Source organism: Mustela nivalis (assembly GCF_964662115.1).
Source record: "Mustela nivalis genome assembly, chromosome: 6".
Classification (NCBI taxonomy): domain Eukaryota; kingdom Metazoa; phylum Chordata; class Mammalia; order Carnivora; family Mustelidae; genus Mustela; species Mustela nivalis.
In genome coordinates this window covers 2,964,502-2,976,168 of record NC_139025.1, presented here as the reverse complement: position 1 = coordinate 2,976,168, position 11,667 = coordinate 2,964,502, and the positions used below count along the sequence as shown (strand labels likewise).

Below are 11,667 nucleotides of genomic sequence, written 5' to 3'. Positions count from 1 at the left end.
CCGCGTCCTCCCTGCCGATTGGTGGCCGACCGCAGGGCTGGAGACCGCGCTGTGGGGCGGAGCCCGGGCTCCGATTGGCCCGCGCTCCGGGCTGGGCCTGGCGATTGGACGCGGCCCTCGTCCTCCACGCGGGCAGGGCGGGGCTCCTGGCGGGGCGGGGGTCCGGGCGGCTGGCGAGAGCGGTGGCGGCGTCATGTCCTCCGAGGTGGCCGCGCGCCGCGACGCCAAGAAGCTGGTGCGCTCCCCCAGCGGCCTGCGCATGGTACCCGAGCACCGCGCCTTCGGCAGCCCCTTCGGCCTGGAGGAGCCGCAGTGGGTCCCGGACAAGGAGGTAGTTCGCCGCCGTCCGCCGGCTTCCCGCCCCGCGTCCGCGCTCCGCGCGCCCGGGACCCCCGCACCCGCGCCCGGGACCCCCCGCACCCGCGCCCGCGCCCCCCTTCCGAGCCCGAGGGCCCCCTATGTGCGCCCCGGGACCCCCCGCACCCCCCGTCTGCGCGCCGGGACCCGCGTCCGCGTCCCTGCAGCCCGCACCGCCGCTCTGGCTCCTGCTGGCCTCCGGGCCCCCCCACAGCTGCCCTCGGCCCCCCGCGCTCCGGCCCTGCCGGGGCCTTGGGCACTGCGCCCTCCGCCTGGTTCCCTCTCGGGGCGCCCAGGCTCGCGCGTCCCCACCCCCCGCGCGGAGGGCGCCGGGCACGGGCAGCCCGTCCCGCCCGCTCCGGGCTCTGCCCACCCGCGAGGTCCCGCGGGGCTTCCGCTTGTTGGTTGAGCCGCTGAGCGGGGCCCGCGCTCCGCCGGGGGGGGGGGGACGGCGGCCAGGCCCCTGCGTGCCCTGGGGGGCCCTTGCGCGGTGCGAGCGGAGCGCGGCGTTTGAGCAGGAGGCTCGGGTGACGGGGAGGGGGCGTCCCGGCTAGGGGACCGCACCTGCGTGGAGAAGCGGGAGGGCGAGGCCGGGGGCGGCGCTGAGCTGTCCCCGTTGGCCGGGTGGGTGCGGCACCTTCGCGAGGCCGCTCGGTGTCCCCAAGCCGGCCGCTGTTGGTTCCCGGGGCCGGGGGACAGACGTCCGTGCGTCCGGTAAATCACAGGCCCCGGAGGAAAGCTGGCAGCCCCTGATTGTTGGGAGTGCGCGGAGTGACCCCTGCGCCTGGTCAGCCCCCAGCCCCCAGGGTCGCTGTCCGCCGCAGGCTTTCCGCGCAGGAGTCAACCAGCTGTCTGGTGTGGGAGGAGGGCAAGCAGCCGGAGCTGGGGAGGTGCCCGGTGCAGGGCCGCAGGGAGGAGGGCCAGCCTGGAGGTCAGTGGCCCTGCCTTGGGCCTCCCGGGCCTCCGCCCCTTGTTGCCCTGTGTGGGCGCGTTCTTTTCTCTCGTACCCTCCGTGCTCCTCCTCGGAACAGCATGGACCTTTGCTCGCAGGGCCTGCCTGGTTAGGGCTGCGGCAGGATGAAGTGTCCTGTCTCCGCTCATTCGGGAGTGCGAAAGTTACCGCGCTCCGGGAAGTCGAAGTAGCGTGGCTGGAGGTGGGGACAGGCAGGTGACCCAACCTGCAGACGCGGGAATTGCTCGCTTCTGCAGTGGGGGAGGGGTGGTCGTGACCTGCGGGAGGCCAGACTCTGCACCTGTGCACACATCACCTGCGGCCAGATCACCGGGTGGTCGCCCATGTGTCACGGAGGTGAGGGAGTGTGAGGCAGAATTTTTCCATCAAGGACCCCCCCCCCATTGTAGCCACAGGAGACACTCTGTCCCTGACCAACCCCCCGTGAATTCCAACAGCACCAATAGCCCCCCCCGCCCCCCCCCGCCATCGCTCAGGGACCTGGTGCCCGGCAGTGAGAGCCATCTGGACGGAAGCACTGTGGGCGGCCACACTGGTTAGCGGCCGGGTGACTGCTGTCCCCCAGGCTCTCTCCCGCAGTGTGCCATTTCCCGGAGACACCGCCTGTGTTTTCCTGCCTCTTGGCCACTGCTGACCACAAAGTGACAGGGGGGTCTTCTGGCGGGTGCACTGGGTGGGAACACTCGGATCCGGGGAGGTGTCCCTCCTTGAGCAGGAGGTTGGTTCCGGAGCTGAAAGGGTGGTGGGCGTCGCTCCAGAGCGCCCCCTGCCTCCCGTGTGTCCCTGGAAGAGTCAGGCCAGGCCCTGGAGGCCTTCCCCGTGGGTGCGGGGTGGGGGTGGGGGTTGTCTGAGTGTCAGGAAGTAGAGTTTGCAGCCTCCTGGGGCATGGTCCAAGAGTCCCGAGTGTTCTGGAGGAAAAGAAAGTTGGCATGGGGCACGCAGTGTGGGCGAGGAGCCTCCGGAAGCCTTGGGGAGGGGTGTGGCTGCTCGTGCTCGGCCACCAGCCCCGGGCCTGGCACTGTGGAAGGGACGCCCCCCCGCCGCGCACTGCCCGCTGCGCTTCTGGACCCCCTTTGTGTGCGGGGGGGCACAGCTTGCGGTGCCGGCGGTGAGAAACTGGTTTGTTTATCTGTGGTGGGTGGGGCTGGGGGTGGGGAGTTAGGACAGACGCACAGACGCGGCTGGACGGTGTCCCGGTGTCCCGCAGACCCTCCGCTTCAGTCGGCATTGACGTGTCAGTGGGCGGTCCCCCGAGTGTCCTCGTGGCTCTGTTTTCCACTGGGTCACGCTGAGGCCAGTCCAGTCCACGTCTCTTGTACTTTGTAGCTGCCTGAGCCCGTGCCAGGTGGTTAGCTTGGGCCTGTGGGGACAGCCTTTAAAAGTGCTCAAGATTTGGGGGGGGGTGTATGCCGAGCACGCACGGAGAGATGGTCGGTAGCCCTCCGCTTCCCCCGGGGGCTCCTGCGAAATACCCGTCGCTGAACCCCGCTGGCGGGGGCTGGCAGGTTCGCGGGGGGCCTGGCAGCGGCCTCGGACTCGCGTGAACGGTGGTGGAGATGGGCTTGCGGTGGGCTCCGTGGCACGCGGCCGGAGGGATTGTCACCAGCAGACGGAGATGCTGAGTTTCACTCTTAAGACCCCTGCCGCTTGGCCCCCCCACTCCCCCCGCCCAGTCTTCAGCCCCGATAACCAGTGACGACGGCGGCTCTGTGTTCTCGTTCTGACGCGGGGGTTCTCTGTGACACGGGAGCACGCGGGCGGCAGACAACCCCGAGCTAGGAGAGGTGGCGCTGGATGGGGCTGCTGGCGGCCCGGGAAGGAGCCGCGGCTGCGGCAGGGAGACCTCGGGGTCCACCAGTGTCTCAGGCCGGGTGGGAGGGACCCCAGACGGGCGGAGGCCCACGTGGAGATGCGGGAAGTGTGACCCGACATCAGGGGACGTGTCACCCCGGGTCAGCCTGTCTCCAGCTCAGGGCGGGTCGTCTATGGGCCTGAAGGACAGACCAAGTGAGGTGAACGCGTCTGCTCTGATCGATGAGCCCCGACAGGTCAGCCGGTCAAGAACGGGGCAGAATGCGGTGAATTTGGGGTCTGTGTCCAGCCTTGTCACGGGTGATCGGGGGCAACCGGGTCATCTGAGTTACACGGCAGGAGCCTCTCTGTGGAAACTTACCCAGCAGTCAAGGTGGGGAGGGTGTTGACACTTGCTCTCCGGGACCCAGGGGGTGCCCCTAGACCCCCCAGGACCTCTCTGCCATTGGCAGGTGCTGACGGAAATGCCACAGGGCAGGGCCCCTGAGCGAGGGCTGCGGCTGGTGCTTCGGGGTGCGCTGCTGTCGGTAGCTCTGCGTGTCTTGCGGGAACCAATGGCAGTGGGGGTCCGGGTGGGGCTCACAGATGGGCTCTGTCCCGCGGGGGTGCGCTCATCTCCTGTGACACCTGCTGTTTGGCCTCTTTGGCCCCGTCATCTCGTTCCCGTGACCTCGTGTGTTCCCCACCCCTTTGGGCGGGGATTTAACTGTTTGCTGGTCCCTTGTTAGTTAAGCAGTTAAGTCTTTAAATGGGCCAATTTATATTTTAGGAGTTACGCTTTTGCTCTTTAGAAGGGATTATTATTATTATTATTATTTTAAAGATTTTATTTATTTATTTGACAGAGAGAGATCACAAGCAGGCAGAGAGGCAGGCAGAGAGAGAGGGGGAAGCAGGCTCCCTGTCAAACAGAGAGCCCGATGCGGGGCTCGATCCCAGGACCCTGAGATCATGACCTTCGGCAGAGGCTTAACCCACTGAGCCAGCCAGGCGCCCCTATTATTTTTTTTTAATTAAACATTTTCTTTTTAAGCAACGTCTACACCCAGCGTGAGGCCCAAACTCGTGACTCCAAGATCAGAGTCTCCGCTCTTCCTGCTGAGCCGGCCAGGCGCCCCTAGACAGGATTATCTTTCAATACGAGTATTTTAAATTTTATTTTCAGGATCTGTTTGCTTCTGAGGAACCTGAGACACGGTTGCAGTGTGAGGGTCGGAGGGTCTGGTCCTGGCAGCGGGTTGTGGGGGTCATGGGGTGTGGTGCGGCCGTCCCCCGGGCCCTGCGGAGGGGGGCCGGCCCCTTCAGGCTCTTCTTGTGCAGTCGCCTTTGTTGACATCCTTCAGAGGCTCTAGCCCCGTATTTTCTACTCTGACGTGGAGGGGACCCCCTCTGTCACCTGTGTGCTGGGACTGCTTCTGGAGTGGCCCCTCGCACCTCTGGGGGCTCCTCCCGTGAGGGTCGGGCAGCGGGGCAGACCGCGGCAGCGGGACCCTGGGGTTCCCGAGACGCACCTGTTGCAGGGCCCAGGCTGCTCTTGGCTCCTGCGTCCGCCACGGGGCCACCCAACCTGCCAGGAGTCCGAGGCCCCAGAGCAGGTGCTGGGCTGGGAACTCCGGCCCCAGCCGCCCCGCCTCCGCGGTGCGCAGCGCCCCTCCAGAGGCCACCCCCCGCCACCCGCTTTCTCCATCCAGTCCGCTGGGTGAGAGGCCCTTGGGCTGAGCGCGGGGCCCCAGGAGGCCAGGCTGGAGTCTCCTGTTCCCCGGGCTGTCCCCAGGAGCGGGGGTCACGGTGGGCGGCCCGTGCAAGGGCTCAGGCAGCACAGGGGGCTGTGGGCATGTGTGCACCGTGTGCATGACCCTCCCTCAGTCCCTCATGGGGGGCCTGCCCTGGACATCCCACGTGTCGGAGCCTCAGCCCCTCCCACCCTGGTGGGGACCACGCGGGCCGGGGCCTGTGGGGGGGGCGGTGAGCCGCACGTGGTTTCCAGGGCCCCGGGCCGTGGAGTCGCCTGGTCTAGTTCGGTGTCACCGCTGTGGGGCTGGGCTGGTGCCTGTCATGTTGCTTGCTCTGGGGACAGTTTCTCGGACGGGGCATCTGGCGTTTGGCCGTATATTTACTTTGGTCTCTTTGCCTGTTGCTTTCTTGATTTCATTTTCTTTAAATTATTCTGCTGATCGTTTTCAAAGTGTCTTTTCTGTTACGTGGTCAGCAAACTACCTTGTTTAAGGACCAGTTTTCTCAATCTCCTCGTTGCTTGTTTGGTGAACTTCTGTGTCACTTACACTGTTAAGGAGCACGTTTTAAATTCTGGATGTGGTTTAGTTCAGAAGTTGGCCCTTCAACTTGCCAAACGCCCCAGCCTTACGCTCCAGCCTTACGCTCCAGCCTTACGCTCCAGCCTTACGCTCCGGAAGTGTGCCACGGAGGCAGTGGGGAGGGGGAGGGCGGCATAGGCTTCCCGGGGCGCCCTGGCCTCGGGCCTGGCGGGAGGCTTTCTCCGTGGATTCTGTGGCTGGCACTGGGGGGGCACGTAGAGCTTGCGCCCCACCGCAGGTAGCCTTCCAGAACTCACAGAAGGGAGAGGCAGTGCTGGGGATGGCAGACGCGGCCACGGTGCGGTGAGCAGCCAGCTCCCACTCAAAGCCACAGGGGACTCCGGAAGGTCAAGGTGGACCAAGACCTGTGTCCCAGTCCGGAAGGCAGTGTAAGGGCGAAGAGGAAGCGAGAGAATGTGAGTCATGGGATCTCAAAAGGCTCAGACACCACTCCTGGTGCGGGGCTGTGGCTGCAGGGTCGCGTCTGGGAAGCACAAGGGCCCAGGCCCCTCCTGGAGCGGCTGCACGAAGCCGGCGCCACCGGACTCCGGAGCAACACAGATTGGCAGGACTGGAATCTCCCCGGAGCTGTTTGCCCGGCTTGGGGGAGGCCGGAGCCCAGGACTCGCAGAGCAGGTGGGGGGGGCGTGTTGAGCCTGGGGGTGGTGCGGGCTGGCGAGTGGCCCGGCTGCCCCTGTGGCTGAGGGCGTCTGAGCAGAGTGAAGACGGTCGGTGGGGACGAGGGAAGGCCCAGCTGGGCAGCACTGGCTGTCCCCGAGCTGGTCCTGCTGGGAAGCCCTCCCCCCTGCCTGGGGGGTGGGGGGTGGGGACTGTTGCCCTGTCTCCGCCCTGCGGGGCTGAAGCTCCTCGGGGGGTGCAGGACCGGCTTTCCCACTGTGGGGAGCCGAGCTTCCTCGCGCCGTGACTGCCCTTCGGTGCCTCTGGCAAAACCGGAACCAGCTCCGTGTTCGCTTGTGTTAACGGAGAGGCCTAAGCTCGTCCCCTGTCCTTGGTGCCCCTGCAGGGCCTCCTGTCCCGGGAGTGCAGGGTAGGGGGAGGCCTCCCCTCCGTGCCCAGCGCCCTGGTCTCTGCCCTTCTGGGGCGCCCGTTGCCCTGAGCCCCAGCCTGGCTGCTGTCGCTCCCTCTGGTGCCTGCCTCCGAGGAGCGTCCGGGAGCATCTGCAGGCCTGGCCGTGGCCGCGGCGAACCCCCTCCAGCCCGCACCGTCTCCCGTCCCGTGCGGCCTCTTCCGCACACACGTGTGGCTGCGTGCGGGCCGCTGCCGGCCGGGCCTGCCCCTAACGTAGCCGCAGCCGCTGCTCCCGGCCGTGCGGTCTCGTGGTCCTGTGACACGATCCTTGCTTCCAGCACCAGGACGGCCCCAGTGGGGCCCTTTGGGTTCTGACCACTGCCCCGGCTCCAGCGCACTCCAGGGTCCCCGAGATGCCGTCTGAGCCATTCCCTGCCCGGAGCTGCTCGGGCTCGGACCTCACTCATGCCCTCGGTGTCCCCCCATGCGCCCCCACGGCCTGCGACTGGGGGGGTGGCACCCGGCCTGTGGGGCTCCTGACCTGGTGGCCGAGCCTATCGCCCTGTCTCCGTCACGCTGGGCTGGGAGGGGCGGGAGGGGCACTGTCCGCGCCGCTCGGAGCTGCGGCCTCATACGCGGTCGTCTTCCCTCCCAGTGCCCGAGGTGTATGCAGTGCGACGCCAAGTTTGACTTTCTCACCAGAAAGGTGAGCTGAGGCCACTGGGTGGGGGGCCCAGGCCGGATGGCGCCACTGCCGGGGGTGGGGGGGGTGGGGAGGGGCCGCATGTCCGCCTGAGGAGGGCGGACTGTGACTCGGCCGGGGCCGAGCGCAGCTTGCACACCCGTGTGACTGTGCCTGGTGCGGCCACACACGCGGGTCTCGCCCTCCGAGGGGTGTCCCCTCCGTGGAGGTGGGGTGCCCCGGCGGGTGGGCAGTGGGACGCAGAGCAGCCCTCAGGGCGACCTCATCGCTTGGTGCGGGGGCGGCCTTCCGCCTCCTCACCACCGCCCTGTCCGCAGCACCACTGTCGCCGGTGTGGGAAGTGCTTCTGCGACAAGTGCTGCGGCCAGAAGGTGCCGCTGCGACGCATGTGCTTCGTGGACCCCGTGCGGCAGTGCGCCGAGTGCGCCCTCGTGTCCCACAAGGAGGCCGAGTTCTACGACAAGCAGCTCAAGGTGCTCCTGAGCGGTAAGCCGGGCCTCCTCCCGCCGCCCCTGCCCCCTGCCACTGGAGCCGGGGCCTGGCCTGGGGGAGGCAGTCCCCGGGGCCTTCTGGGAAAGGACGACAGTTCCTCAGAGCTTTGGGGGTGCACAGAGCCTCATCCGACAGCAGCGCCCCTGCTCCTCTCGGGCACAGCCCCAGCTGTGGTCTTCCTGGGGGCGCGCGCCTCGCCGGGCCAGGGAGGACGAGGTGTGGGAGGAGCCGCCGTGCTCTGACGTTTGTCCCTCCGCCCCCAGGAGCCACCTTCCTCGTGACCCTGGGAGATGCCGAGAAACCAGAGACGATGGTGTGCCGTCTGTCCGGCAACCAGAGGTAAGAGGCAGGGCGCCACTCGGCAGGGACGGCGCTGTCGCTGTGACCCCAGGTGACGTGCTTTGGCCGCTCTGCTCCCTAGGTACTTGCTTCTGGAAGGGGACAGCCGCCACGAGATTGAAATCGCGCGCATCTCGGCCGTGCAGGTCCTCACGGAAGGCTTCCAGGCCGGAGGTGAGCGCCGCGCGGGCGGGGAGGGCGGAGCGGCGTGCGGGTCCGGGTCTCGGGGCCTCCTCCTCGGCCTGGCTGCGGATCCCGGGGACGCCCGCCCGGTGTCCTCCTGGGCTTGTGTTTAGTGTCTTCAGGAACCCGCCGGGTAAACGGGGCTGCCCGTGTCCGAGAACGAAGGAGACTCTGCCCAGACGCGCCCCGTTGTGTTGGCCTCGCACCGGGGCTGAGGCTCCCGGCGCCGCTGGCGTCCCCCTCGTGCTCAGAAGGCCTGAGCGGCGGCTCGTTGGGAACCGGGGCTTCTGCTCCTGCCAGGTGTCTGTGAAGTGAGATCCCCTTACGTTTCCTTGGGGAGCTTCCAGAGCCTTTCGGCCCCTCTGGATCTTTCCATCTCGCTCTGCGCTCCGGTAGCGGCTTTCCGCGGGAGAGTCCGCGTCCGGCCGTGCAGCGTGCGGAGCGCCCGCGCGACTGACTCCCTCTCGCTGTTTTCTGATGGGCGCTCGCTCGTTCTCTCTCCTGCCTGCCTACCTTCTTGACGTAGAAAAAGACTCTCACGCTTACACCAGCCTCCTGGGGAGCCAGCCCGTCTCCGAAGGTCAGCCTCACGCTGCGCGCAGCTCTCCCCCGCAGCCCCGAGATCGCGCCCCGGGCTCTTATATGTGCACGCGGTGACGCGTGCGTGTATCCGCGCCGTCTTCCGAAATAAGATCTCGTTGGAGAGAGAGTGAGCGAGCGAGAGCGTGTGGGTGGGGGGAGGGGCAGAGGGAGAGGAGGAAGCAGGCCCCCTGCCCAGCAAGGAGCCCGATGTGGGGCTCGATCCCAGGACCCCGGATCACGACGTGAGCTGAAGGCAGCCGCTGCTGTCAGTTGACTTGAGAGGGGTTGGGCCCAAGACGAGGGTGTGCGCCGCGTGAACGAAGGTATCCCAGTGGCAGGAATGTAGTTCGTCTGCTCCGTTTGACAATCCCAAGGGCGCAGCTTTCCCCAGTATTTCCCAGCCGTGCATCCCCAAGCTGACCAAGTCCGGGGCAGCGGGGCGCTGGGGGCGGCCTCCCTCCTGGATGTTCCTGTGCCTTCTCGGCCTGCTCTGCGCGAGCCCCTGAGTGGGCAGTGCTCCCTGCCTCTGCCCCGCGCACAGGGTGTGACGCCAGCACCACCCCGGCTGCCTGGGGCAGGTGGGAGCTGCAGACACCCAGGTACAGAGGGCGGGGCGTGGAGAAGCTGGGCGGGGTGGGCAGCCCAGGTGCCCCTCTGCCTGCCTCCTGCTAGGGAGCCCGGGCTCAGGAACGTCCCTGGCCAGAGCCCCGCCCAGGCCAGGGAGAAGGCCGCCCCCTAGTGGCCTGCGGAAGCCTCGTCTTCCTTGCCAGGGCCCTGGGCCTTCTGGGGCCACATGCCCCCTTCTGGCAGTTTTGGGGGTGCAGTGAGCCCTGCTCTGCTGTTTTTTTTTTTTTTTAAAGACTTTATTTATTTGACAGAGAGAGATCACAAGTAGGCAGAAAGAGAGGAGAAAGCAGGCTTCCTGCCAGCAGTTTTTTCAAAGCCGAGAACCCTGTCTTCCCTGGGGGTGGGTGGCGGGGGGTCACAGTTCCCAGCGGGCGGCAGTCCGAGGAGCTGCGGGCAGTCACCGTTCTTGGCTTTGCCAGCTCCGCGGATTCTCACAAAGGGCAGGAGCAGCCAGAGGCGGCGGGAAGCAGCTGGGGCCGTGCACCACGGGAAGCTCACTTGCAAAAGCAGGTGGCAGCCAGAGCCATGGTTGGTGCCCCCCTCCCCCCCACAGAAGTGGGCACTCCCATAGGGGCCCGGTCGGGGACCGGCCTGGCGACACGCACAGACGGAACGGGGCTCATGAGAGGTTAGCTGAGGTGGCCAGGACAGTGCTTGACCGTTGCCATTGTCTGGTGGCCAGGCCCCCTCAGCCGTCCAGTGCCGTCCCCAGACCTGGAGGCAGGCGCTCAGGTCTGACCCCGAGATCCGTGTCTGACGGAAGGAATCTTCCATGGGCCGGACTCCTGCTCAGAACGGAGTTCTCATCCTGCATCGCCAAGTAGGAAAGCCGTAGGTAGACTTCGCCGTGAGGCTTGGTGTGCGCGGGCTTCTCTGGTCGGGACTAAGCACGCCGGCCTGTTCATGAGTGATGGGTCCTTGAGCTGCTGGCCTGGCCTGGAGGGGGCCGCTCCCAGCCGTGGCATCTTGGCAGGCGCTCACGCACGAGGGGGGTGTTGGCACTCCTCTGGGCCTTGCTGATGGCCCGTGTGCCGCGGCCGCGCGGGCTCGTACGCGCACGGGGCCAGTCAGTTGTGGGGGCTTCCCACCCGCAGGAGTCCCCACAGGGGACTGGCTGTCGCAGTTGTGTGTCACTGGGCTCAGTGACGTGCTATGATGTATCCCGGGCCCTGGAGGGCCAGTCCGGGACATTTCTTCCCCATCCTGTGAATCTAGGGTCATCCACCAGGGGCCGCCGGTGCCAGCGTGAGGGGTGGGAGGCAGGCAAGCGAGGCCAGCTGGAATCCTGGGTGGGGAACCCTGGGCGGCTGGGGTTCCCCGTGGGCATTCTTACTTTGTCTCCCCTTTTCAGGAGGCAACGCACGGGCCACAGGCATGTCCCTGCAGTACACAGCACCAGGGGCGGAGGGCACGACCCAGCTGAAGCTGACGGCTGGGGAGGACGCCAGCGCCAGCCGCAGGCAGTCGACAGCGTGGCTGGCGGCCATGCACAAGGTACTCGGGCCGAGGCAGGCAGGGGCGCGCGGGGGGCTGGACTGTTCTGCTTTGAGCCTGGGCCCACTTTTCCCCGAGGCGGCCCTGCCAGCCGGGGAGGGGGTGCCCACGCCCGCTCCAACCAGGCCCAGGCCCAAGCACGCTTCTTCTCTGGTCCCGTTTTAGGCCACCAAGCTCCTCTACGAGTCACGGGACCAGTAACCATGCAGGACGGCCCGTCGGCGTGGAACCGCAGAGCCTGCTCTCCGCACATGCAGGCAACTCACCCGCCACGGGCTGGGAAGCGCAGCCCGAGTGTCGGGGAAACGGGCGCTTGCTTAGCCGGTGCAGGTTCACAGTTTACTGATGCGCTGAACGGCCTCACGCTTTAGAGTTTGTCACCTTGTCCATACTTAACTGGAGGTGGGAGAGGTTGAGTCACACTACTGCCAAACTATTTTTAGCATACCTTAAACCATGTTTTTATGGGTGCCCGGGTTTACTAGAAGGTTCTGGTCCCTCAGTGGTCCCTGGCAGCACGAGGACACACGCTGCTTTCTAGGTGGCCCGAGCCCGATCATAGACCGCTCGCTTCCCGCATCACTAACCTGGGGCTACGAGCAAACCTTTGATACTCACGGAGCGGGAAGAACCAGCTTTGCTTTTTGTACTTTTCACTTACCGTTTCACTTTATTAAAGTAATTGTACAACAATTTGTATATAAAGCTTATGATTAAAACCTATTTTGAAAATACAGATCGGGTCTCGCCTCACCATGTCC

General features: G+C 66.3%; 1 protein-coding gene across 4 annotated transcripts; it reads left to right on the top strand.

The window, feature by feature from the left end:
• The first annotated feature begins 134 nt into the window (after positions 1 to 134).
• Positions 135 to 11,642, top strand: ZFYVE21 (zinc finger FYVE-type containing 21). 4 transcript variants are annotated; one of them, XM_082737533.1, is made up of 8 exons: positions 135 to 331; positions 7,142 to 7,192; positions 7,507 to 7,675; positions 7,945 to 8,020; positions 8,103 to 8,194; positions 8,730 to 8,783; positions 10,764 to 10,906; positions 11,072 to 11,642. In XM_082737533.1, the coding sequence occupies exons 1-8, from the start codon at positions 194 to 196 to the stop codon at positions 11,105 to 11,107; spliced, it is 759 nt and encodes a 252-aa protein (XP_082593659.1). In that variant the 5' UTR covers positions 135 to 193; the 3' UTR covers positions 11,108 to 11,642. The 4 variants fall into 4 exon arrangements, with proteins under 4 accessions (XP_082593659.1, XP_082593660.1, XP_082593662.1 ...); XM_082737534.1 differs by lacking the exon at positions 7,142 to 7,192; XM_082737535.1 differs by lacking the exon at positions 8,730 to 8,783 and having other exon boundaries at positions 136 to 331.
• Positions 11,643 to 11,667: the final 25 nt, after the last annotated feature.

What these genes read in the sequence shown, in the direction of transcription:
- ZFYVE21 (XM_082737533.1), top strand. Translation starts at nt 194, where the DNA reads ATGTCCTCCGAGGTGGCCGCGCGCCGCGACGCCAAGAAGCTGGTGCGC. An exon ending in GGAAGGCTTCCAGGCCGGAG is followed by an intron (nt 8,195 to 8,729) that starts GTGAGCGCCGCG and finishes TTCTTGACGTAG; the next exon opens with AAAAAGACTCTCACGCTTAC. An exon ending in GGCTGGCGGCCATGCACAAG is followed by an intron (nt 10,907 to 11,071) that starts GTACTCGGGCCG and finishes GTCCCGTTTTAG; the next exon opens with GCCACCAAGCTCCTCTACGA.